Source organism: Trachypithecus francoisi, unplaced genomic scaffold (genome assembly GCF_009764315.1).
Source record: "Trachypithecus francoisi isolate TF-2019V2 unplaced genomic scaffold, Tfra_2.0 Lachesis_group17, whole genome shotgun sequence".
Taxonomy (NCBI): domain Eukaryota; kingdom Metazoa; phylum Chordata; class Mammalia; order Primates; family Cercopithecidae; genus Trachypithecus; species Trachypithecus francoisi.
In genome coordinates, this window is record NW_022681462.1 from 15,620,835 (window position 1) to 15,647,218 (window position 26,384).

Consider the following 26,384-nt stretch of genomic DNA (forward strand, 5'->3'; position numbering starts at 1 on the left):
CCTGGGCGTGGTGGGATACACCTGTAGTCCCAGCTACTCAGAAGGCTGGGGCACGAGAATCACTTAACCTGGGGGGTGGAGGTTGCAATGAGCTGAGATGGAGCCACTACACTCCAGCCTGGGCGACAGAGTGAGACTCTTGTCTCAAAAAAATAATAATAAAAATAAAAACTTATTTGGGCCTGGTGGCATATACCTGTAGTCCCAGCTACTTGGGAGGCTGAGGTGGGAGCATCACTTGAGCCCAGGAGTTAGAGGCCACAGTGAGCTGCACTTGTGCCACTGTGCTCCAGCCTAGGCAACATACAAGACCCCAACTTTAAATTTTAAATATTTTTTAAATTAAAAAAATACTAAAAGCTTGATTCTCTCTTAAGTTTTACTGTAGTTAAATCCCCTAGAATATCAGTTTCTTATGTATAAAATGGAAGTTTTATCACCATCAATGATATGTTCTCCTTGGAGCAGTACACTGAAAATGAAATTATGTTACCTGGTATTACTAAATACATTTATCTAAATATAAAAATGTGAATAGCTGGCCGGGCATGGTGACCCAACTTCTGCAGTCTCAGCACTTTGTGAGGCCAAGGTGGGCAGATCACCTGAGGTCAGGAGTTCGAGACCAACCTGGCCAACATGGTGAAACCCTGTCTCTACTAAAAACGCAAAAATTAGCTGGCGTGGTGGTGGGTGCCTGTAATCCCAGCTACTTGGGAGGCTAAGGCAGGAGAATTACTTGGACCCGGGAGTCTGAGGTTGCAGTGAGCTGAGATCACGCCACCACTCCAGCCTGGACAACAAGAGTGAAACTCCGTCTAAAAATAAACAAATAAATAGCCAAAAATGCCTAATAAATGTTTATTTTCATAGTATCATAATATTAGTTTAAATGATATTTGGTTTTCCCATTTTGGAAAATGACATTGTCTAAGCGATTTGCCCAAAATTAATGAAAGTCTGCTTCAGGGGGCCGGGCACGGTGGCTCAAGCCTGTAATTCCAGCACTTTGGGAGGCCGAGATGGGCGGATCACGAGGTCAGGAGATCCAGACCATCCTGGCTAATACGGTGAAACCCTGTCTCTACTTAAAAATACAAAAAACTAGCCGGGCGACGAGGCGGGCGCCTGTAGTCCCAGCTACTCAGGAGGCTGAGGCAGGAGAATGGCCTAAACCCGGGAGGGGGAGCTTGCAGTGAGCTGAGATCCGGCCACTGCACTCCAGCCTGGGTGGCAGAGCAAGACTCCGTCTCAAAAAAAAAAAAAAAAAAAAAAAAAAGAAAGTCTGCTTCAGAATTGAAACTTTAGTTCTGTTCGTTTTCTCACATTTCTCTTTTTAAAAATACTTAGCATTTGACTGGGCATGGTGGCTCAACGCCTATAATCCCAGCACTTTGGGACGCCTAGGCGGGCAGATCACCCAAGGTTGGGAGTTTGAGACTAGCCTGACCAACATGGAGAAACCCTGTCTCTACTGAAAAGACAAAATTAGCTGGGCTTGGGCCGGGCGCGGTGGCTCAAGCCTGTAATCCCAGCACTTTGGGAGGCCGAGACGGGCGGATCACGAGGTCAGGAGATCGAGACCATCCTGGCTAATATGGTGAAACCCCGTCTCTACTAAAAAATACAAAAAACTAGCCGGGCGACGAGGCGGGCGCCTGTAGTCCCAGCTACTCGGGAGGCTGAGACAGGAGAATGGCGTGAACCCGGGAGGCGGAGCTTGCAGGGAGCTGAGAGCCGGCCACTGCACTCCAGCCTGGGCGGCAGAGCAAGACTCCGTCTCAAAAAAAAAAAAAAAAAAAAAAATTAGCTGGGCTTGGTGGCGCATGCCTGTAATCCCAGCTACTCGGGAGGCTGAGGCAGGAGAATCACTTGAACTCAGGAGGCGGAGGTTGCAGTGAACCGAGATCGTGCCATTGCACTTCAGCCTGGGCAGCAAGAGTGAAACTCCGCCTCAAAACAAAAACAAAAACAACTTAGCGTTTGTTCAGCGAATTTGTCCATCCCACGGATACTTCTGGAGTGAGTACTGTGCCAGGATCTCTGTTAGGTATCGGATTCCAGCACGAACTGCTCAGCTTAGCTCCTTGCTCTTATGAGGCTTTTGCTCTAGTGAGGGGACTTAGGCACTAATTTAGCAGTAAATAAACATGAACCCTGGAAGTAGTCAATGCCATGAAAGAAGTAAAGTGGAGAGGTTGCAATAGATTGAGTGGCTACTTTGGGTGGACTGAAAGCACCAAAAGTTTAAAATGTTATATAAATGCAAAGTGGTATTTTTCAGATGCTGTCTTAAAATATAGTAAATACCCTGATGCTAACCCACTTTTATTTTACTGTTTCATTCCAGTTTGTGAAGTGTGGATATGCAGGCTCTAACTTTCCAGAACACATCTTCCCAGCTTTGGTTGGAAGACCTATTATCAGATCAACCACCAAAGTGGGAAACATTGAAATCAAGGTAATGTTTTATTTATTGATAAATGATAATCAAGACATGTGAGGTGTTCTTATAAAAGTAGTTTAACAGTTCTTTTAAGTAGTTTTAAAATATGTTGCCATGAAAAGCAAAGGGGAGGGCAGAAGTTCTCATATTTTTAATTTATATCAACACCTGAATAGGTGCACAAAAATAGAAGTTAATTTCATCTGATTTTGTTTACGTATGGCCTGATGCCATTACTCGTTGGAGTAAAATACTTAAGTTTATTACATTAATGTGAAACACTGTGTTAGTGACTTAAGTCCTATTATGTAACATGATTTTTAAAAGAAATCGGCCTGTTATTTTTATGTCTTTCAATTCCATATATTTGTCATTGTATGTGAGTGTCTCTTTGGCACCTTAGACTTTTTCTTTTCATGTTTTTATGGCCTGATCCCTCTACTTTTTTATGTAGCCATTTAGGAAAACACAGGGTGTAAATCTCATTGATTCCTCTTTTCATTAATACAACTTATTTCCATAATGTGCCGAAGGAAGCCATGCAAGCCTTTATTTGGCCTTGCATTATATATTTTACCATGTAGAGGAAGGAAAGTTTTCACTGCCTACTCGCTGTATTTAACATGAAAGACTACATGAAAAGATGATAGATTTTTCTCCCTTATTAAAGGGATCAGAAATCAAGTAGGAGTTAGAATATTTGAGAAGAAAGAGAACAGTCAGAGGACAGTGGTCACCAATTGGCTTTGAGTTCTTCAGTTGACTGATGGATCAAGTTATACAGAATGCAGTAGAATTTAGGGCTTTTTTTAGTGAATTATTTGTGAACGTGCTAGCATTGTTGGTTCTATCTGGATAGTCTTTAGCAAGCCTTCAGTGTAAGGTTATGAGTCATTTGAAATATGCATTAGAGTATATCTTTTTGGGACATTTGTTTGATGTAGGAAATTGGTAATAGATGGTAGAGATTTGCATGTAGCCTTCTGCTTTTGGGATAGAGAGTTGAGTTACACAATGAATAAAAATACAAGCTGAAACTTGGGTTCTGTGTTAGTTTTTTTTTAAAAGAGTTAAAGTAGTGAATTATTCTGGCCTCTCTTGTTAACAAAAAAAAATAAAATGGGACACTCAATATAAGTTTTTCCTTTTTAAGGAGCTTTTGGAATATTTGTGGGATTCCTTATTTGCTTATTGTGAACTCCTTTCATTCTGAATGAATTCTATCTTAAATGAACTTTGACTTGAAATTAGCTAGTAATAGTGATAAGGATAAATGTTTAATGAAATTGAAGGCTATACTTTTTATTCAGTGTCAGGTTTTTAAAGAATGGCTATATACTGAGGGACAATGAAATTTTTGAGGTATGAAGAAATACCTTGTATAGCTGTTTTTATTTTCCAACATAGGCACAAATAACTACACATCTCTTCATGCCCACTTTCTTCGTTTTTAAGGCCAAGTGATAAAAGTCAAATTTGTCAATATGCTAATAAAACATTTTTGCCGAGGAATTCCCTAGCAGTATTTGCTTGTATGGTTTGTCATTCTGTATTCTATTGGCTCAATTCTGTTCACTCTATGCAATCTTGTAAGCCTATCAAGTTAAATTGTTCTTCCAGTAGAAAACAGCAAAAGATACCTATGTCAAATAAATTTAACTTGAACATTAGAGCTTGGAAAAACAACCCTGAGCTATCTGACTCTATGCCTACTCAGCTAGACCTTTGCTGTTATCATTTATTTTTCTTAATTAAAGTTCTTAGATTCAGTAATGAATTAAAGAAGCTTACTTTTTGGAATTCCTGTGCTTAGTATTTTGACTTATACTTTTTGTGTCTTGTTAGCTAAAATGTGGTAGTCTAAAAAATGGAAATTTAAATCGTTTAATGAGTTAATTTGCATTCAGGAATAACTGTCCTTGTTAATTTGGCCCTAATTATTAACTCCATTAAATATAGTAGTACTGCATCTGACCTCAACCTAATTGTCTCTATTGCTTGTATGTTTAAACATTTCAGTGAGGATTTTATTTAGGCCTTTTCTGACTCTTACTTCTACCTTCTCTCTCTTCACCTTTCTTGACCCGTTGAAGTAGAATAACAAAAAGATGGTAAGTGAGGTTACACACATGCTCTGTTTGTTTTCCACTTTTGCTTGATGGGACAGTAGTTGTTGTTTTGTGTCCCTTTAGTAGTGGGGAGGGGGGGTTATTCCATATTTTTATTTTAAATACTTTGATTTTTAACCTTTTTCATTGCTTCAATTTGATAGCAACTAATTAAGTCCTATACTTTCCTGATTGCGTACAATGGACCAAACAAGAACTAATTACTAACATAGTTTTGAATTGTTTTCCTTGTTTTTCTTGTAGATGAATGTTATAGTTAAAATGGAATGTGTTGTGCATATTAGAAACAAAATGACTTTATATAGGATGTGTGTGATCCAGAAAATTCAAGTGAAGTTGTTGCATTTGAATAAATTCACTTTATTGACCAGTGTTAAATTGAACATTGACTGTCATAGCCTGTATATATATTTACATCTAGTATGGTATCAGATGTGTACTTAATAAACGGAGTAAAATTTTAATATGTAAACGAACCATAGATAGAAAAAAGAGAATTGTTTCCATATCATCCTTAGTGATGAGCAGATTTCACAAGGTTATCTGAGGATAAATAAGAAAAAGGTAAAGCTTTTCTATAAACAACAGATTTTCCCCCGCAAATAAATAACATTGTGCAGTGCCTTTCTCTTTTCAACTAAAAGCTTGCTGGGCTTATCTCAGACATTTAACTCTTTCATTGTATTTTTCTGTGATAGTGTAAGTGCTTCTGTAGTAGACACTTTTCAGGTTTATTTTTATATTGTTTGTAAGAATCTCTGACAAAAATCAGGCACTTCTAATATGATACATTTTAACTAGTAATAGTAACTTTGTGAAGTTTTCTTTTGAATAAACAAAACCATTTAAAAGAGGAAATTTATCCTAAATAAAAGATCATATCTTTGGTGTTAATATTCTAATGAGATTAAGAAAATGGTGTGCTTGCTGGGCACAGTGGCTCGCGCCTGTAATCCCAGCACTTTGGGAGGCCCAGGCGGGTGGATCACAAGGTCAGGAGTTCACCATGTGAAACCCCGTCTCTACTAAAAATACAAAAATTAGCCAGGTGTGGTGGCACGTGCCTGTAATTCCAGCTACTCAGGAGGCTGAGGCAGGAGAATCGCTTGAACCCAGGAGGCAGAGGTTGCGGTGAGCTGAGATCGCGCTGCTGCACTCCAGCCTGGGCAACAGAGTGAGACTCCATCTCAAAAAAAGAAAAGAAAAAAGGAAAGGGTGTGCTTGTAGAGAACAGTGTAGGCTTATTTTAACAGAAGTTTTTGACCTGGTGAGATGGTTCATGCCTGTAATCCCAGCACTTTGGCAGGACGAGGTGGGAGGATAGCTTGAGCCCAGAAGTTCAAGACCAGCCTGGGCAACATGGCAAGACCCTGTCTCTACAGAAAGTTTTTTAAAAAGTAACCAGGCATAGTAATATGTGCCTCCCTAGCTACTTGGGAGGTTAAGGCAGGAGTATCACTTGAGCCCAGAAGTTTGAGGCTGCAGTGGGTGATGACAGGGCCACTGCACTCCAGCCTGGGTGACAGAGCAAGACTCTGCCTCTATTAGTTAATTGAACAATCAAACAAACAAGTGTTTTCAGTGGAATTTTCTTCTAGGGATTTAATTGTGCTTTTGAACTTGAGTTTACTTGTATTCTAATACGAGGTGACATTGTTCAAAATGATTCTTGGCAAATACAATCCCTACTACCCACTTTTCATGAAGTATAAATACCTTTGAAACAGCATCTCAGTTACTGTGATTTTTTTCATTCTTTCAGATAGGTGATGTTCAGTGGTGGGGCAGGTGGTTAAAACCTAAGGTCTGATCTGATCACTTAATAACTTGGTTCTGAGTGATGAAGGCAAGTTATATAACACTTAGTAGGATTTTTTGTTTAAAATTTTAGATATGAAAATTTTTTAATTGAATAGCTTGAATAGTCAAACTTTGTACTTCTTAAATAAGTTAATACTCCGTTTTAAATGTCCTCTTTGTTCTGAGGAAGGTAAGGATATTCATTTCTAAACATTTCTTTCAGTTAATCCTTTATAGTATGTGTGGTCCTAGAAGTCGATACATGAGGCATTTATTTAGAGTTGGCATTGGGTCATGTAAATGTAAGCCCCTATTTGTACGTTAAATAAAAAGTAAATTTCTGTTGAAATCAGATCAGACTTATTTCAAATTGGTTGAAATAATACTGATTATATTACCTAACTATCTAATCTGTTATCTTGTACAACACAAAAAAGGACGTAGAGGAAAGTTAGTAACAAAAATAGTATATATAATTACAGGTATAGATTTCACCCCTAACATTTTATTAAGCAGTATTAAGAAAACGTAGCAATACTGAAATGATTTTACAATGAAACTTGTATATCCATCACCTAGATTCTGACATTAATATATATCATATTGATTTATTACATATTTGTTCATCTATTCATTCATCAGTGCATCTTGTTTTTTAATGGATTTCAAAGTAAGTTGCAGATACCAGTGTACTTCAACATGTGCATGTTATTAACTAGAATTCACAAATACAGATTTTCTGTTTTGCATATTCCTCATAGAAGAATCTAAACGGTTGGGCGTGGTGAGTCATGCCTGTAATCCTAGCACTTTGGGAGGCTGAGGTGGGCTGATCTCCTGAGCCCAGGAGTTCAAGACCAGCCTGGGAAACATGGTGAAACCCCTAAAAATACATGAATTAGCTGGGCATGTAACCTATAGTCCCAGCTACTTGGGAGGCTGAGGTGGGAGGATCACCTGAGCCTGCGGAAGTTCGGGCTGTGGTGAGCCATAATGGCACCACTGCACTTCAGCTTTGGTGACAGAGTGAGACCCAATCTAAAAAAAAAAAAAAAAAGAGTCTAAACATTTAATATTTCAGAACTTTGAGTAATAAGTTAGTCATGTTAAATTAACTTCATCAGAAATTGCAACAGACATTTTTACTGAACATTTCTAGCATCTGTTTTTAACTTTGTTGTAGTTTTTGATGTTGCTTTTAGTGGATTTTCCAGACATCTGTTTGTTTTTTTGTTAGAGTCCTCACCTTGGTTTCATCTCTGATCTTTTTTTTTTTTAAAAAACATATATTTTTAAGCCTTCATTTTAAAACATCTCACATTGGCCAGGCGCGGTGACTCATGCCTGTAATCCCAACACTTTGGGAGGCCGAGATGGGTGAATCACTTGAGGTCAGGAGTTTGAGACCAGCCTGGCCAACATGGTGAAACCCCATCTCTACTAAAAATATAAAAATTAGCCAAGCGTGGTGGCTGGTGCCTGTAATCCCAGCTACTCGGGAGGCTGAAGCAGGAGAATTGCTTGAACCTGGGAGGAGGAGGTTGTAGTGAGCTGAGATCACGCCGCTGCACTCTAGCCTAGGCAATAGGGCGAAACTCAGTCTCAGAAAAATAATCTTGTGTTAATTTTGCTGCTGCTTTTTTTTTGTCTCTCCATAATTAAAACTTAATGTAGCAAGTATCTACTTCTGATACTAGTTGTGTTTTATTGAATTTATCAACATATGTAGAAATTAATATTATTTAACATGTTGAGTAGCTGTTTTCTAAAAATAAATCTAAATGCTAGGACGTCCTTAGCCTTATTATATATACAAAATGTGACTTTCAAATGTGGATCATCTTAAGTATGCTCTCATTGGAGACAAGACTTGTGAGTATTATGCTTCATGTGTGATGGTGTAGTTTTCCAATATTATACTTCAAACTTGAAAATGTTGCTCAGGAGATGATTTTAAAGGATGGGTTGTTTGCCTATATCTTAATTTTTTATAACTCTACAGATTCTCATTCACCTTGGTGAGGCATATGTAGAAACAGTTTAAATTCTAATTCAGGCATATGTAGATAGAAGTTTGTGCCATTTATAAGTTAGTTGGTGTATGTATGCATTATTATAGAGTAATAAAGAATCATTTTATTTTTTGCTTCTTTCATTATGCTTTATAGTACTTACATTTATCATTTTGATATTTAGTGCAAAGAATTGTGCTGCATGCATTGAGCATTTTTCTACAAGTTTTTTTCCCCCGATGTACTATTTCACATATCACAGGCCTTATTTTTTGAACAATTGAGCAAAAGAAACAGATGAAACCTCATACAAAACCCTCCAAAATATGAAAATGTGGGGTTTATTTGTGCTAATGCTCTTCTTTTGGAAACATTTGTGTTAAAGGTAAGGTCAATTTATTGATTTAAACCACATTGTACATAAAAATTTATTATCCATGATTAAACTTTCTAAGACATTGTTCTTGATAGAAAAGATTTTCTAACTTGTGGAATAAAAAGCTTTATTTTGCAAGTGCCAGAAAGATAAAAATTAATTATTCCCCAGTTTTCTTAAAATATTATGCAAAACTTTGATCTACAGCTATGACATAATTTTCTAGGATCTTATGGTTGGAGATGAGGCAAGTGAATTACGATCAATGTTAGAAGTTAACTACCCTATGGAAAATGGCATAGTACGAAATTGGGATGACATGAAACACCTGTGGGACTACACATTTGGACCAGAGAAACTTAATATAGATACCAGAAATTGTAAAATCTTACTCACAGAACCTCCTATGAACCCAACCAAAAACAGAGAGAAGATTGTAGAGGTGAGTTTTTATGCAGGATATGCATATGTGTATTTCTGTGATACTATGTTAAATTAAAAATTTTTTTTACTGTTGCTGTGGATAAATAAAATAAAAATAATTGTTTTCCTTCAGATCTCACTAAGTATCTACTATATGCTAGTTGTTATTCTAAATAGGAAAGAAGGATAGATAAGTAAACAAAAAATCCTACTGCCATGGAGTGTCTATATTCTAACAGGGAAAAATAGGCCAAAAAAAATTAAGTTTTTAATTTAGTGAGTTAAGTTAATTAAGTTTTTATGGAGGAGCCAGCAGAAGGAGATTGAAAAGGCTAATACAATAAGCAGTTACAGAGTTAATTAAATGATTTTTTAGAAGGTGAGCGATCCAGTTGACCCATGAGCAATGCAGGGGTTGGGGCACCAACCCTCCCTACTCTTGTGCAAACTTAACTGCCCCCAAAAATACTTCTAATAGCCTACTGTTGACCAGAAGCCTTACCGATAACATAATATGTTTTATATACTATATTCTTACAATAAAGTAAGTTAGAGGAAATGCTATTAAGAAAATCATAAGGAAGAGAAAATACATTTGCTATACCTTAAATGGATGTCAATCATCATAAAGATCTTCATCCTCATTGTCTTCACGCTGACAAAGAAGAGGAGGGGTTGGTCTTGCTGTCTCGGGTGGCAGAGACAGAAGAGGTGGAGGAGGTGGAAGGGGAGGCAGGAAAGATTTATTGACAAAAATTGTGTATAAGTGGACCTGTGGGGTTCAATCTTGTTATTCAAGGGTCAACTGTAGATGCTAAAGGCAAAATAAATCAGGTTACGGGGGAGTGGGAGGTTGTAATTGTACGTAGGTTGTGAGAAGGTGATGTTTAAACAGACAGGGTAAGTGAATTAGCCAGGATATATAGGAGAAAGGTATTCCAGATAAAGGGAATAGCCAGTGTAAAGGTCTTAAGTTAGGAACGAGCCTGGCATATTAAAGAATAAGCCAGGAAGCCAGTGTGGTTGAGAGGAGAGCCACAGAAGATGAGCTCGGATAAGTAATATTGGTGTCTTGTGGGCTCTAATTAGGAATTGAGCTTTTACTCTGGGTGAAATATGAGGCTGTTACAGGAAAGGGAGATGCTCAGATTTAGATTTCTCTGTTGTGTTGTGAGTATCCCACAAGGAGGCAAAGATAGAAGTTAGAACAGTTGGAGACTTTGTCAGTCATTTAAGCAAAAGATAATGATTGTTAGGATTGGAGTAGTAGTAGTAGTAGAAATAGAAATTACCAGATTATAGGTCTATTTTGAAGGTAGGGCCAAAGAATTTTCTAATGCATTTGATATGGGTAATAGAGAATAAGGAGTCAGAGATGACTCCAAAGGTTTTGGCGTGACTGCAGGATGGAGTTACCATCAACTGAGATCTGGAGAAAAACTGAGAAAAGTAGAGCAGGGTTTGGAGGGGAATGAGCAAGAATTCAATTGTAGACATGTTGAGTTTGTAGGTCCTTATTAGACATCCAAGCAGAAATGTCAAAACAGGTAGTTATATATATAAGATCAAGTTCAAGAGAAAAGACTGGGCTGGAGATACAAACTTGAGAGTCATCCGGATATAAATGATACGGTTCAACAAAGAAGAGAGGGTAGATAGTGGTGAAAAGGCCAAGGACCAGAGAGATAGGAGGAGCCAGCAGAAGGAGATTGAAAACACTAATGAGGCTGGGCGAGGTGGCTCCCAGCACTTTGGGAGGCCAAGGTGGTTGGATCTCTTGAGACCAGGAATTTGAGACCAGCCTGGCCAACATGGCAAAACCCCGTCTCTACTAAAAATACAAAATTAGCTGGGCGTGGTGGTGCATGCCTGTAATCCCAGCTACTCAGGAGGCGAAGGCAGGAGAATTGCTTGAACCCAGAAGTTGGAGGTTGCAGTGAGCTGAGATCACCCCACTGCACTCCGGCCTGAGCAACGGAGTGAGACTCTGTCTCAAAAAAAAAGAAACAGAAAAAAAAAAAATGCTAATGAAATAATGAAATAAGCAGTTACAGAGGAAAGAGAGCGCAAGAGAGCTATGGTCCTCATAGTTTAAATAAGTAAGTTTTCAAGGTTCTTTTATTTTTGTATATATGAGGTAGAAATGTAATAACTTCTGTAGCTTTCCAGTTACTATTTAATGTAAATGTTTTGTTTACTTTATGAATACGTTTAAATGTTGATGGATATTTTTGAAAGGGTTTAGAAGAAAATGTTGTTAGACAGTATTTTGAAAGCCTGTATTAAAACTCAATTTTTTAATTAAGTGTTTTGAAAATCTTAGATCATGGTTTTAAGAATCCATATGATTTCTTTTTTTTTTTTTTTTTTTTTTTTTTTTTTTTTTTTTTTGAGACGGAGTCTCGCTCTGTCACCAGGCTGAGTGCAGTGGCCGGATCTCAGCTCACTGCAAGCTCCGCCTCCCGGGTTCACGCCATTCTCCTGCCTCAGCCTCCCGAGTAGCTGGGACTACAGGCGCCCACCACCTCGCCCGGCTAGTTTTTTGTATTTTTTAGTAGAGACGGGGTTTCACCATGTTAGCCAGGATGGTCTCGATCTTCTGACCTGGTGATCCGCCCGCTTCGGCCTCCCAAAGTGCTGGGATTACAGGCTTGAGCCACCGTGCCCGGCCGGAATCCATATGATTTCTTATGGCTTACATTTTAATATTCTTATTTGTTTGAGTACAAATATGTCTATGACTGATAGTGTCCTACCTTAATCTCATTAACATGCTTTCAAGTTGGTGTGTGCGTATATATGATCATTCTTCCATTTTCATCCCTGTGGAGGTGGAATAAAGGATGATGGAATAAAATGCTATTCAGACTATCTAATTGTTTAATTGATGAGTATGTGTTTCAGAGTTGTAGAATTTAAATTCTATGTAATTTTCATTGTAAAATTTCTAAATATTTAGATATTCAGAGTGATAGGCAACCCTACCAGTCAAGGAGTGCTCAGTCTAGATCACCAAAAAAAATCATGCAGGATATTCCCAGACAACCTGGGCTACAGAGAATGAACATGTGTGTGACCAGTGAGGGCACCAAGGAAACAACTCCTCCTTCCAGGATAGTTCATTAGGAGGATGTAATTACAGTCTTGATTCAAGTAGGGACTGGGCTTAGCAACTAAGCCATTTCTGTGTTTTCCAGCAATCAGGAAATAACCGTTGATTTTTGTCTTTGACATGCCATTTTACTGTTGTTGTTTCTTTCTTTCTTTTAATTTTTAAGCTGCTCAGAGTAGATAGAGCTACACTCTTGGCCCAGATTGAGGGAGGGGGTGCGAAGCTCTGTAAAGCAATTTCTGTATTTTGTCTTTGAATTAAAAGATATTTCCCTGGCTGGACGTGGTGGCTGACACCTGTAATCCCAACACTTTGGGAGGCCGAGGCAGGTGGATCATGAGGTCAGGAGTTCAAGACCAGCCTGGCCAACATAGTGAAGCCCTGTCTCTACTAAAAATACAAAAATTAGCCAGGCGTGGTGGTGCGTGCCTGTATTCCCAGCTACTCGGGAGGCTGAGGCAGGAGAATCGCTTGAACCCAGGAGGTGGAGGTTGCAGTGAGCCGAGATTGCACCACAGTACTCCAGCTTGGGCAACAGAGTGAGATTTCATCTCAGAAAAAAAAAAAAGATATTTCCCTTAAGGGACATCAGTTAAGAAAGTCTTGTTCAATACAGAGAGCTTTCTTTCACACTAATTAGTCATTAACTAATACACTAAGAAATCTTTGCTTTGTTGTACTTATGAAATACTTGGAGACTTAGTATGTATCCAGAAGTCTGTCTTCAGACTTGGAGCTCTGTAGCAGCAGGACTTTAATAAGAAACAAGAGGAGCTGATGAAAATGGAAGACTATTTCAGGTCCATTTTGATTCTATTTTGGGCAATTAATTCCACTTTGTGACCATGAAGAAAACATATATTTATTATGTAAATTTCTAAATACCAGTTTTTTTCTTTCTGTCCACATTTACAGGTAATGTTTGAAACTTACCAGTTTTCCGGTGTATATGTAGCCATCCAGGCAGTTCTGACTTTGTACGCTCAAGGTAGGTGAAGCTTAACTGTTAGAAAAAATCACATCATCAAACATTTATTATGTACATTTTATGTCAGAGAATTTGGTTTCTCAATAAGTTATAAGCCCCAGGAAAGTACATTATTTATATACCACACTTTGAAATATTTTCACAGTTTCTAAAATTTGTCAAATAAGATTTTATATACATTTTTATTTGCTTTGCTAAATATGGATTTAAGGTTAAAAAAAGGCTTAAAACTTATTTTTTTAAAAATAGGATGTTCTCTTTTAAGCTATTTTGATTTTTGTGTGTGTGTGTGTGTGATGGATTTTTGCTCTTGTTACCCAGGCCGGAGTGCAATAGTGCAATTTCGGCTCACGGCAACCTCCACCTCCTGGGTTCAAGCGATTTTCCTGCCTCAGCCTCCTCCTGAGTAGTTGGGATTACAGGCATGTGCCACCACACCCGGCTAATTTTGTATTTTTAGTAGAGATGGGGTTTCTCCATATCGGGCAGACTGGTCTCAAACTCCCAATCTCATGTGATCCGCCCGCGTTAGCCTCCTGGAGTGCTGGGATTACATGCATGAGTCACCATGCCCGGCATAGCTATTTTTTTATGCATGGAATTTGTCCTCAGAATTGACTCAAGTTAAATAAAAAACACAGAGATTCAAAAAGGTAGCATAAAATCATGCCTGTCAAATATATAGTAGATTAAAAAGGAGAAGGTAAACATTTGGGAGTGCATGTCTAACTTTTGAGGTGGGTTTAATGGAGGGGACTACTTATATTCTGTTGATATTTCCATTAGCAGCTGCCTCCCTCCTTATTGGAAATAAAATATTTGCCATGTCAGGAGAGCTCTTTTTTTTTTTTTTTTTATGGTCTTATAAATTCAACAGGAACTTATTGAGAATGTCTGGGCCTGTCAGATATGTGCCAAGGAGTCTTTTAGGCACTTAATGGGATAATCCAGTGGGAAAAGGGTCTGGCACTGGAAATGGGTCAAGTGTGTTTGGAGAAAGGCCAGTGTGTGACCTGATGGAAGTGGTAGAAAATAAGGTGAGGTGGGTAGGAAGGGCTCTTTGGGAAATAAAATGTAAATTCTTGCTTTAGTCAGTGTTACTGGGAGTATTTTTGAATTGATGATGGTGTGGATTCCTCTTTTTTTTTTCTTTTTCTTTTTTGCAATGGAAAGCCTCTTCTTCAAAAGAGTACAATATTCGAGGTCGGTATATGAGTTTTATTTATGAGGCTTATTGCATCAACAATTATATCAACTTAAAATTATATCACCTTAAAAAGGAGGTAGTTTTAGGCTGGGCGCGGTGGCTCATACCTGTAATCCCAGCACTTTGGGAGGCCAAGGTGGGTGGATCACAAGGTCAGGAGATTGAGATTAACATGGTGAAACCCTGTCTCTACTAAAAATACAAAAAATTAGCCAGGCATGGTGGTGGCGGGTGCCTGTAGTCCCAGCTACTCAGGAGACGGAGGCAGGAGAATGATGTGAATCCGGAAGGTGGAGCTTGCAGTGAGCCGAGATCATGCCTCTGCACTCCAGTCTAGAAGACAGAGTGAGACTCCGTCTCACCAAAAAAAAAAAAAAAAAGTAGTTTTAATAAATGTTTCCCAAGACAAATTATTGTAATTAAATACTATAATACATGCAAATTTATATAAGAAAAAGGGAGACAGTCTATTTAGGGATGAGAACCAAATAACGTAATACTGACATGTTATAGATAATTGCGTATTTTGGTTTAAAATAACTTTTTAAATTAAAAAATGTAAGTTAAAAAAGGTTTTTTTGGGCCGGGCGTGGTGGCTCGCATCTGTAATCCCAGCACTTTGGGAGGCCGAGGTGGGCAGATCACGAGGTCAAGAGATTGAGATCATCCTGACTAACACGGTGAAACCCCGTCTCTACTAAAAAAAAAATACAAAAAATTAGCCGGGCGTGGTGGCAGGCGCCTGTAATCCCAGCTACTAGGGAGGCTGAGGCAGGAGAATTGCTGGAACCTAGGAGGTGGAAGTTGCAGTGAGCCGAGATTGCGCCATTGCACTCCAGCCTGGGCAACAGAGTGAGACTCTGTCTCAAAAAATAAATAAATAAATAAAATTTTAAAAAGTTTCTTTCACTAGGTATAGTGTCTCATGCCTGTAATCCCAGCACTTTGAGAAGCCAAGGCGGGCAAATTGCTGGATCTCCGGAGTTTGGGACCAGCCTGAGCAACATAGTGAGATCCCTGTCTCTACAAAAAATAAAATTATCTGGGTGTGGTGGCACACGCCTATAGTCGCAGCCACTTGAGAGGCTGAGGTGAGAGGATCACTTGAGCCCAGGAGGTTGAGGAAACATGGGAAACAAAGCAGCTTCTTTGCTGTTCTTTTATTATGAGGTTTAACTGACATTGCCTTTTATTATAAGGTTTCCAGTGAATAATCAAAGTGATGCTTTGGGTAGTCACGTTTCATTTTTCTTAGATTTCTAGTTGTCTAGTATCCATAGGCATTTTTACAGAACACACCGTATATGTTATTTGTAGTATATTCAAAACTATCTAAGTTGAAAAAAATGAAGAATTGTACAGAGCTTTAAGAACATGTTCTGCTGGGTGTGGTGGCTCATACCTGTAACCCCAGCAGTTTGGGAGGCCAAGGCGGACACATCACTTGAGGCCAGGAGTTCGAGACCAGATTGGGCAACATGGTGAAACCCTGTCTCTACAAAAAAATACAAAAATTTGCCAGGCATGATGCAGGCGCATATCTGTAGTCCCAGCTACTCAGGAGGCTAAGGTGGGAGGTATGACTGGAACCCGGGAAATGAAGGTTGCACTGAGCCTAGATTGAGCCACTGTACTCCTCCAGCCCGGATGACAGAGCCAGATCCTGTCTCAAAAAAAAAAAAAAAAAAAAAAAAGTCCTGTTTTTCAGTCCTCGGTCTCAGGGTCTGTTTCTTCTCATCTCCTTGGGCAGCACATAATAGTAGACTAAAAGTCTGAAAAAGGAACACTCGCTTTAATACTTATGCATTAGGAAAAAACTGCAAAGTAAATAATAAATTCTGGCTTCTAGTTGGTTACGTTTCTATTTTGGCTTCTGTACTGTATTTGGAACTTGCTGGCTTTGATTTTTCTGATTTGACTTTTTTATTTAACTCCCCTGGCTTTTATGCAGGTTTATTGACTGGTGTAGTGGTGGACTCTGGAGATGGTGTGACCCACATTTGCCCAGTATATGAAGGTTTTTCTCTCCCTCATCTTACCAGGAGACTGGATATTGCTGGGAGGGATATAACTAGATATCTTATCAAGGTAAGTGAAAGGAAAATATCATGGAAATTAAATTTTGTAATTTGTTTACCATCTTAACACAGAATTGAATGTGTCATTTTAGGATTCCAGCAAATCTGTACCACTAGAGAAATTACCCAATTACCTCCCTTATTTATATAAAAATCCATATAAGATTTATACACATGAAGAAAAAAAGATATATAAAAACAAGAAAAAAAGATGTACAGACATGATCTCTGTATACTAATGAGAGTACATTATATCATTACGTAATTATATTTGTTATTCCTGAGGAATGAGTAGACAGATATCTATTTCAAGGATGGAAGGGACCCCTATCTTGAAACTTTCTTGGTCAGCTCAGGCAGCCTTTTCTGCCATAAAACCTTTCTTTGAGCAGGTATGTTTTAAGCCATATTCTTGGTTGGGTTGCCTACTCTTGTCCTTTCCCACAAAATACAGTGATAGCAAATTAATGATATTTGAGAAAAACAGCCCAAATACAGCAGACTTTAATGTTTAGTAGTTTTCATGGAATATATCCAGTTTTTAATATTTACTATTTTAGTTTACTTCTGAATATAACTAATTATAATTTTCTTTAAAACATTGTTAGAGAAAGTACATAAGGCGTCTACTTGCTAACATATATCATTTTGAATATTAAAATAAAATTTAGAAAATTGTTTATACCAGAATTCTGTAATCAGTCTATCCTCTCCAGGACAGTGGTTCTCACCAGGGGACAGTGCTGTCCCCTGGGGGATATTAGCAATTTCTGGATGCATTTTTGGTTGTCTGAGCTGGGCAGGAATGCTGCTGAACATTACATAATGAATAGGGCTGGCTGCACCACAAACAATGTATAGTCTGTCAGTGGTGCTACTGTTAAGAAACCCTGTCTCTGCATTAAATTGGGTTGCACCTTGACATTGGGTTCCTTCAGTGTCATTTAAGTAATCCTCCTCATGAGGGGAGATTAAATTAATGAGAATTATAATACTCTCATTTTAGGCCAAAATTCAAAGGGTAACCAACAGAATTTCTGGGGTTGTCTTGAGAACACAGACTCAAATATTAGAGGATATATTTTTTTATTTGTAAAGTCTAGTAATGTTTTTTCTCTCAGTGGGTTTTTAAAAAAAAAATAGTAATATTTTCTAGCATTTAAGACACATAACAATAGAGATTATACCTTTGAGTATCCGAATAATTCCCTTATCATTTGTTAAACAAATGCTATTGCCCTTCTAATATGTGCCAGACACAGTACTAGAAGCTAAAGATAAAACTTTTAAAGACTTGGGGGCATTTCATAAATATGGCATTAATTGTAGGAGCAAACTGCAGGCTACAGGAGTCCAGCACTAAAATAATATTTATTAATATACTTTTGATTGTTTATCAAAACTATCAAAACATTAGTACTCATGTAGAGCTTTTCAAAAACTGACTTTTCTAGTCATTTTACTGACTTATTTATGAGTTGTTAATTATTTTACCCTCTCTAAATCCTTTTATGGGGGGTAAACTCCTACTTCTGAAATACTCAGTAGGAGCTGAGAATCCACTGCCCATTCTGTTATTGATGTGACATATTTAATGAGCATTAATAGCTTTTGCAGAGTAGAACTCATTCAGATCTATTATGAACTTATTGCTGTTGTTTTGTACCAGCTGCTTCTGTTGCGAGGATATGCCTTCAACCACTCTGCTGATTTTGAAACGGTTCGCATGATTAAAGAAAAACTGTGTTACGTGGGATATAATATTGAGCAAGAGCAGAAACTGGCCTTAGAAACCACAGTACTAGTTGAATCTTATACAGTAAGTGTTTCCAGTGTATATATATATATATATATATATATATATATGTTTTAAAGTGGGCAGCCATGGTTATTGGTGTCAACTTAAGGAGGTTTTCTTAGAGTCAGTATTTTTGTCTTGGGTTGTTGCAGTATGTATATGTGTGACTTTTAATGTCTCTTTCTACATTAAGATGCTATTTAATTATTTTAGGGCACCATATAATGCAAATTAAGGCAAGAATCATAAATTACTCTCTACACTAGGATATAATTAGATGCAAGATATTATTTTGAGATTCTAGTATTTGGCATAGCATTTCTCAACATATGTTTTACAGAACTTTATTTCCCTGAGATGTTAATAAGCATTTCACAAAAATTGAATTACATTGTCAAATAAGTTTGGGAAATCAACTGTTTGGGAAGCAGTTGATTTCACTTCACTGTAGAACTCAAGAGCCTTTGGTATGCTAATATATACACAATTAATATAGTAGGTGTGTTTCTCAGACTTACACTCTAGGACTTTTCAGAATTTCATGGGATTAGTGGTCTAAGAAACGTACTTTGGAAATGGTCATTCTGGAGCATTGCTTTACTAATTCAGTAGGTGGCAGCCTTCCCTTACTTAATATTTTTTAATGAGGTGTTAAATGTTAACTTGAAATTGTAACTAATGAGATTTAGGACCTAGTTATAGTTTATGATACCAGAGGAGTTGACTAGTTATTACTAAAATGAAACAGTAATAGGCAATAAAGGCAAGTATTTTAAAACCATATGATGTGTACTAGCTCTACATATTCACAAATATGTGCAAAATAGTCATTTTAAAAATAATTATAAAAAATTTGTTGTTGGCCGGGTGCAGTGGCTCACGCCTGTAAATCCCAGCACTTTGGGAGGCCGAGGAGGGTGGATCACCTGAGGTCAGGAGTTGGAGACCAGCCTGGCCAACATGGCGTAAATCCCGTCTTTACTAAAAATGCAAAAAATTAGCTGAGCAAGGTGGTGGGTACCTGTAATCTCAGCTGCTCAGTAGGCTGTAGGCTGAGGCAGGAGAATTGCTTCAACCCAGGAGGCGGAGGTTGCAGTGAGCTGAGATCATGCCACTGCACTCAAACCTGGGTGACAGCGCAAGACTCCATGTCAGGAAAAAAAAATGAGTTGTTAAGATAGTGATCCAAATATTCAGTAAACCCATTTAAAATTTTTTTAAATTTATTTTTTATTACATTTTAAGTTCTGAGATACATGTGCAGAAAATGCAAGTTTGTTACATAGGTATACATGTGCTATGGTGATTTGCTGCACCCATCAACCCGTCATCTGCATCAGATATTTCTCCTAATACTGTTCCTCCCCTTGCCCCCCAACCCCCGACAGGCCCCATGTGTGGTATTCCCCTCCCAGTGCCCATATGTTCTCATTGTTCAACTCCCACTTATGAGTGAGAACATTTGGTGTTTGGTTTTCTTTTCCTGTGTTAATTTGCTGAGAATGATGGTTTCCAGCTTCACCCATGTCCCTGTAAAGGACATGAACTCATTCTTTTTTTATGGCTGCACGGTATTCTATGGTGTATATGTGCCACGTTTTCTTTATCCACTGCAACATTGATGGGCATTTGGGTTGGTTTTAAGTCTTTACTATTGTGAATGGTGCTGCAATAAACATACATGTGCATGTGTCTTTATAGTAGCATGATTTATAATCCTTTGGGTATATAACCAGTAATGGGATCGCTGGGTCAAATGGTATTTCTAGTTCTAGATTCTTGAGGAATCACCACACTGTCTTCCACAGTGGTTGAACTAATTTACACTACCACCAACAGTGTAAAAGCATTCCTATTTCTCTGCATCCTCTCTGGCATCTGTTGTTTCCTGACTTTTTAAGGATCACCATTCTAACTGGCATGAGATTTTGTGGTTTTGATTTGTATTTCTCTAATGACCAGTGATGACTAGCTTTTTTTCATATGTTTATTGGCTGTATAAATGTCTTCTTTTGAAAAGTATCTGTTCATATCCTTTGCCTACTTTTTGATGGGGTTATTTGTCTTTTTCTTGTAAATTTGTTTAAGTTCCTTGTAGATTCTGGATGTTAACCCTTTGTCAGATGGATAGATTGCAAAAAATTTTCCCATTCTGTAGGTTGCCTGTTCACTCTGATGATAGTTTCTTTTGCTGTGCAAGAAGCTCTTTAGTTTAATTAGATCCCATTTGTCTATTTTGGGTTTTGATGCAATTGCTTTTGGTGTTTTAGTCATGAAGTCTTTGCCCATGCCTATGTCCTGAATGGTACTACCTAGGTTTTCTTCTAGGAGTAAACCATTTTGTAACTTAATCATCTCCAGATTTGCTTTGGAGATTCCTTCCTGAAGTCTTCTTGATAGTTTCTCTAGTTGTCTAATTTTCCATCTACCTGATTAGTTTGGAAGAAAGTGGCTGCCACAGAGCACAAAATAAGCAAACTAGAAATGTAAAATGTGTTTTATTTCTTCCTTCTCTCTTTTCTCAAAGCATTTGAGGTAGGCTACAAAAATATATACAAATAGGCTGGGTGTAGTGGCTCACACCTGTAATCCCAGCATTTTGGGAGGCTGAGATAGGAGGATCACTTGAGGCCAGGAGTTCATGGCCAGCCTGGGCAATATAACAAGAAGACCCTGTCTCTACAAAAAATACAAAAATTTGCCAGGCGTAGTGGCACATGCCTGTAGTCCTAGCTAGTTGAGAGGCTGAGGTGGGAAGATTGCTTGAGCCCAGGAGTTCAAGGCTGAAGTTTTGAGGCAGAGCTAGGATTGTACCACTGCACTCCTGCCTGGGTGAAGGAACGAGACCCTGTCTCAAAAAAAAAAACCAAAAACCCATATATATATTTACATATATATATATATTTGATATATACACACACACACACACACACACATATACACAAGTATAAAGTAATAAGCTGATGAGTAAGTAAAGAGGGGCATGAGTGGACAAATACAGAACAGGGTAAGATTTGGTGCAAAGAAATGGGATGCCTACAGTTTAACAGTTCATTAAGGTGGTTAGAAAACTTGACCCCATGTTGGGCAGCAGCCAGAGCATGGAAAGAAGCCACACTATCAGGCTTCGAGTGCTTAAGGAAGGAGGTTTTGCTAGTAAGATCTGCTGTTTGAAGTTTTTCCAAATATTTTGGATGATTTCATGTGAACCCACCTGATGGAGGTGGCTTTTTTAAGGTTATAAGTTTTGGTAACCTTTTTTTTCTTTCTCTTTTGAGACAGGGTTTCCTCACTCTGTTGCCCAGGCTACAGTGCAGTGGCATGATCTCTGCTCACTTCAGTCTCAATCTCCCAGAGTTAGGTGATCCTCCCACCTTACCCTCCTAGGTAGCTGGGACCAGAATCAGTCAGTTTTGGAATCTAAACAATCATTGTAATTGGCCAGGCGTGGTGGCTCATCCCTGTAATCCCAGTACTTTGGGAGGCCGAGATGGGAGGATCATTCGAGCCCAGGAGTTCAAAAACAGCTTGAGTAACAAAGCAAGACCCCATCTCTACAAAAAATAAACAAAATGAGCCAGACAGTAGTGTACGTCTGTAGTGCCAGCTACTTGGGAGGCTGAGGTGGGAAGATCACTTGAATCTGGGAGATTGAGGCTGCAGTGAGCCATGATCACACCACTGCCCTCTAGCCTGGACAACAGAGCAAGACCCTATCTCAAAAAATATATATATATAATAGGGCCAGACATGGTGTCTCATGCCTGTAATCCCAGCACTTTTGGAAGGCCAAACTGGGCGGATCACTTGAGGCCAGGAGCTCGAGATCAGCCTGGCCAACATGCAGAAACTGTCTCTACTAAAAATACAAAAATTAGCCAGGCGTGGTAGCACATGCCTGTAATCTCAGCTACTTGGGTGGCTGAGGTATGAGAATCGTTTGAACCCAGTAGGCAGAGGTTACACTGAGCCAAGATCAAGCCACTGCACTCCAGTCTGGGTGATAGAACGAGACTCTGTCTCAAAAAAAAAAAGAAGTAATTATATTATAAATGTACTGTTAGACTTGTTAATGTAAAATTAATTCTGGTATCTTGTATAGAAATGTGTCAAATGCCAGCATACATGGGCGTGCTTATTACTTAGGACAATCCAGTGAATTGTGAGGTGTTATGAGAGGAAGTTTCTACTTAACATTTCTCATTTAATTAAATATGAACATAATGTGTGACTGACAAGGTTTTTTTGTACAAAGTCATAATATGATACCTGATTTGTTTAAATCTTATTTGCTTAAATTGAAATTATATTTATCAGTTATTTAAAATTTATTAGGACCTAGTAGGATACAACAGAATTGTCTAATAAAAATAGTCTAGATCAGTGTTCTGTAAACTTCTTTGATCATAAAACATTTTTTGGATTAAATGATTTGATAGAAGTGGCACACATGTTATAAAGTATTTTGATGGCAAAATAATAGTTTCACAGAGTAATTATTTGGTGAAATAAAATTATTTAAAATGTTTGATGTAGCTGGGTGCAGTGGTTCATGCCTGTAATCCCAGCACTTTGGGAGGCCAAGGCGGGCAGATCACCTGAGGCCAGGAGTTCAAGACCTGGTCAACATGATGAAACCCCATCTTTACTAAAAATATAAAAATATGCTGGCGTGGTGGCGCATGCCTGTAATCCCAGCAACTCAGGAGGCTGAGGCAGGAGAATTGCTTGAACCTAGGAGACAGAGGTTGGAGTGAGCCGAGATCGTGCCATTGCGCTCCAGCCTGGGCGACAAGAGCGAAACTCCATCTCAATCAGTCAGTCAATCAATGTTTAACATGTCTATTCTACATAGCAGAAATATCCATAAAATCACAAATATGTTAAAATCATAAAACTGCAGTAACACATAGCAGCAGTAATCAAAATACAGTGGTTGGCCAGTAATGGCTGTTTCTGCTTTGCTGCAAATGTCATGCACTCAAACATCAGTGATTTCTCCAAGAAATTCCTGATATTTGGGGGCATGGCATACCACTTTTAAAAGCAAAACAGTTACCTGTATCTATTTAATTTACCTTTTTTTCCCAAAATATATTTTAGGAAAAGTTATTGTTGGTAATGATTTTGGTTACAGAACAGATGTATTTGTAAGTACTAGTGTTCTGGAGAACACTGGGAAATTTTAATCTTTTCTGATTAGTACCTGATTATTCTTGGTTTCTAGCTCCCAGATGGACGTATCATCAAAGTTGGGGGAGAGAGATTTGAAGCACCAGAAGCTTTATTTCAGCCTCACTTGATCAATGTTGAAGGAGTTGGTGTTGCTGAATTGCTTTTTAACACAATTCAGGCGGCTGACATTGATACCAGGTATATTAGAAATGGTGATTTCAAAGTTATTTATCAGAAAAATAATTTAAAATTTTTTAAAGTTATTTAGCAGAAATAGGTGGAATTAAATAGAATGACTAAGTTGTTTATAAACTTACTTGAAATAATTTCAGACTTATGGAAAAGTTGCAAGAAAAGTGCAGAAAACTTATCTATATCCTTTATCTAGATTTACCATTTTACTAATTATAATATTCTGCATGTTTGTTTTTCATTCTGTTTTTTTTCTGAACTGTTTGAGAGTAGATTAAATGCATCAGTTCTTTACCAGTTGGTGTTTCCTAAGGATAAAGATACTCTCTTACATAGTCATACTGATTTCAGATCCTTTGGAGATATACCCAGTAGTAGAATTGCTGTATCATATGGTAGTTCTATTTTTAACTTTTTGAGGAACCTCCATACTGTTTTCCGTAATAGCTGTACTAATTCACACTCCCACCAGCAGTGTACAAGGGTTTCCTTTTCTCCACATCCTCGCCAGTATTTGTTACCTTTTCCCTTTTTTGATAATAGCCATTCTAACAGGTGTGAAGTGATCTCTCATTGTGGTTTAATTTGCATTTATTTCCCTGATGATTAGGGATGCTTAGCATTTTTTCCATTTGTGTGTGTTTTGAGAAATGTCTATTCAGGTCATTTGCCCATTTATTAATTGGGTTATTTGTTTTCTTGCTATTTAGTCATTTGAGATTTGAGTTTCTTATATATTTGGGATATTAACTCCTTATCAGATGTCTGGTTGGCAAGTATATTCTCACATTCTGTAGGTTGTATCTTCACTTTGTTGATTAATTCCTTTGCTGTGCAGAAACTTCTTTTGTTGTTGTTATTGGTTTGTTTTTTGTTTTTTTTTTTTGAGATGGAATGTCACTTTCTCACCCAGGCTGGAGTGTAGTGGTGCAATCTTGGCTCACTGCAACCTCTGCCTCCCGTTTTCAAGTGATTCTCGTGCCTCAGCCTCCCAAGTAGCTGGGATTACAGGCATGCACCACCATGCCCAGCATTTTTTTTTTTTTTTTGTATTTTTTAGTAGAGATGGGGTTTTGCCATATTGACCAGGCTGGTCTTGAACTCCTGGCCTCAAGTGATCCACCCCCACCCCCTCAGCCTACCAAAGTGCTGAGAGAAACTTCTTAGTTTGATGTAAATGCATGTATTTTTGTTAGATATTGCCAAATTTCCCTCTCTGGCAGTTGCATCATTTATTCTTTCCACCAGTCTGATGAGTGAGACATTATTTCAGTGTAATTTTACTTTTTATTTCTCTCATTAAGAGTGAAGTCAAGCCAGGTGTGGTGGCTTCTGGCTGTAATTGCAGCACTTTGGGAGGCTGAGCAGGAGGTGTGCTTAAGCCGAGAAGTTTAAGACCAGCCTGGGCAACATATGGACATCCTGTCTTTACATAAATTTTTTTCAAAAAGATTAGCCAGGTGTGGTGGTGGTGTACTCCTATAGTCCTAGCTACTCAGAAGGCTGAAGTGGGAGGATCGCTTGAGCCTGAGAGGTAGAGGCTGCAGTGAGCCACGATTATGCCACTGCACTGCAGCCTGAGTGACAGTGAGACCCTGTCTCTCCCCACCGCCACAAAAAAAAGTTACTATAAAAATTATATATATATATATATATATAAACATATTTTTATATATTTAAGGGACTTTTTTTTTTGAGATAGAGTCTTGCTCTGTCACCAGGCTAGAAGTGCAGTGGTGCAATCTCAGCTCACTGCAACCTCTACCTCCTGGGTTAAAGCGATTCTTCTGCTTCAATCTCCCAAGCAGTTGGGACTACAGGTGCGTGCCATCACACCCAGCTAATTTTTGTATTTTTAGTAGAGGCGAGGTTTCACCATGTTGGCCAGGATGGTCTCTGATCTCTTGACCTCGTGATCTGTCCGCCTCGGCCTCCCAAAGTGCTGGGATTACAGGCGTGAGCCACCGCGCCCAGCCTTAAGGGACATTTTTGATTTTTTTTTTTTTTTTTTTGGCAAATCGTTCATGGCGTTTTTTGTCTGTAGATTTTGGAGTTTTGGGTTTTTTTTTTTTTTTTCCAGTTTTGAAAAGTTTTCTTTTAGCTTTCTGATGTCTTTTGAACAGGTATTTCCTCAGTTTGCCGTTTGTCTATTGCTCTTAGTGTTTTGGCCATGCAAAAGTTTGTTTTTATTTAGTCATATAAGAAGATTTATAGTCTTATATTTTATTACAGCTAGAGCTTGAGTCATCATTAGAAATCCCTTCTCTACACTCAGGTTATAGAGGAATTCACCCAGAAGCATTTTGTACAGCAAGCATTTATTTGTTTGTGTAACCCTGAAGCCACCTAATTAATTTTGATGGGATGGCTTTGGAGCCAGGATAGTAATAGAAATTAATAAAAATAGCAGTTGACTTATAACAAGCTATAAACCTTGTGGAAGATGATCAGAAATCGAATCTAGCCTTCATAATTGTGGTAAATTCTCATGATAGGGATTAGATTATTTTGTCCTTTGATTTGATGTTCATTCACAGCAAAATTGTATTTAAAAGTATATGCCGGCCAGGCACGGTGGCTCACGCCTGTAATCCCAGCACTTTGGGAGGCTGAGGCAGGCGAATCACGAGGTCAGAAGTTTGAGACCA

The 26,384-nt window shown here is 38.3% G+C and overlaps 1 protein-coding gene across 2 annotated transcripts in view; it reads left to right on the top strand.

Annotated features, from left to right (window-relative positions):
- Window positions 1-26,384, top strand: part of ACTR2 (actin related protein 2) — a 41,614-nt gene that overhangs the window by 8,145 nt on the left and 7,085 nt on the right. Inside the window, exons 2-8 of one of the 2 annotated variants that reach the window (XM_033239247.1) lie at window positions 2,351-2,461; window positions 4,543-4,557; window positions 8,990-9,205; window positions 13,214-13,286; window positions 16,445-16,581; window positions 18,241-18,390; window positions 23,597-23,742. In XM_033239247.1, coding sequence (XP_033095138.1) covers window positions 2,351-2,461; window positions 4,543-4,557; window positions 8,990-9,205; window positions 13,214-13,286; window positions 16,445-16,581; window positions 18,241-18,390; window positions 23,597-23,742 — 848 coding nt within the window. The remainder of the gene's footprint in view (window positions 1-2,350; window positions 2,462-4,542; window positions 4,558-8,989; window positions 9,206-13,213; window positions 13,287-16,444; window positions 16,582-18,240; window positions 18,391-23,596; window positions 23,743-26,384) is intronic. The other variant, XM_033239248.1, reaches the window with a different exon arrangement.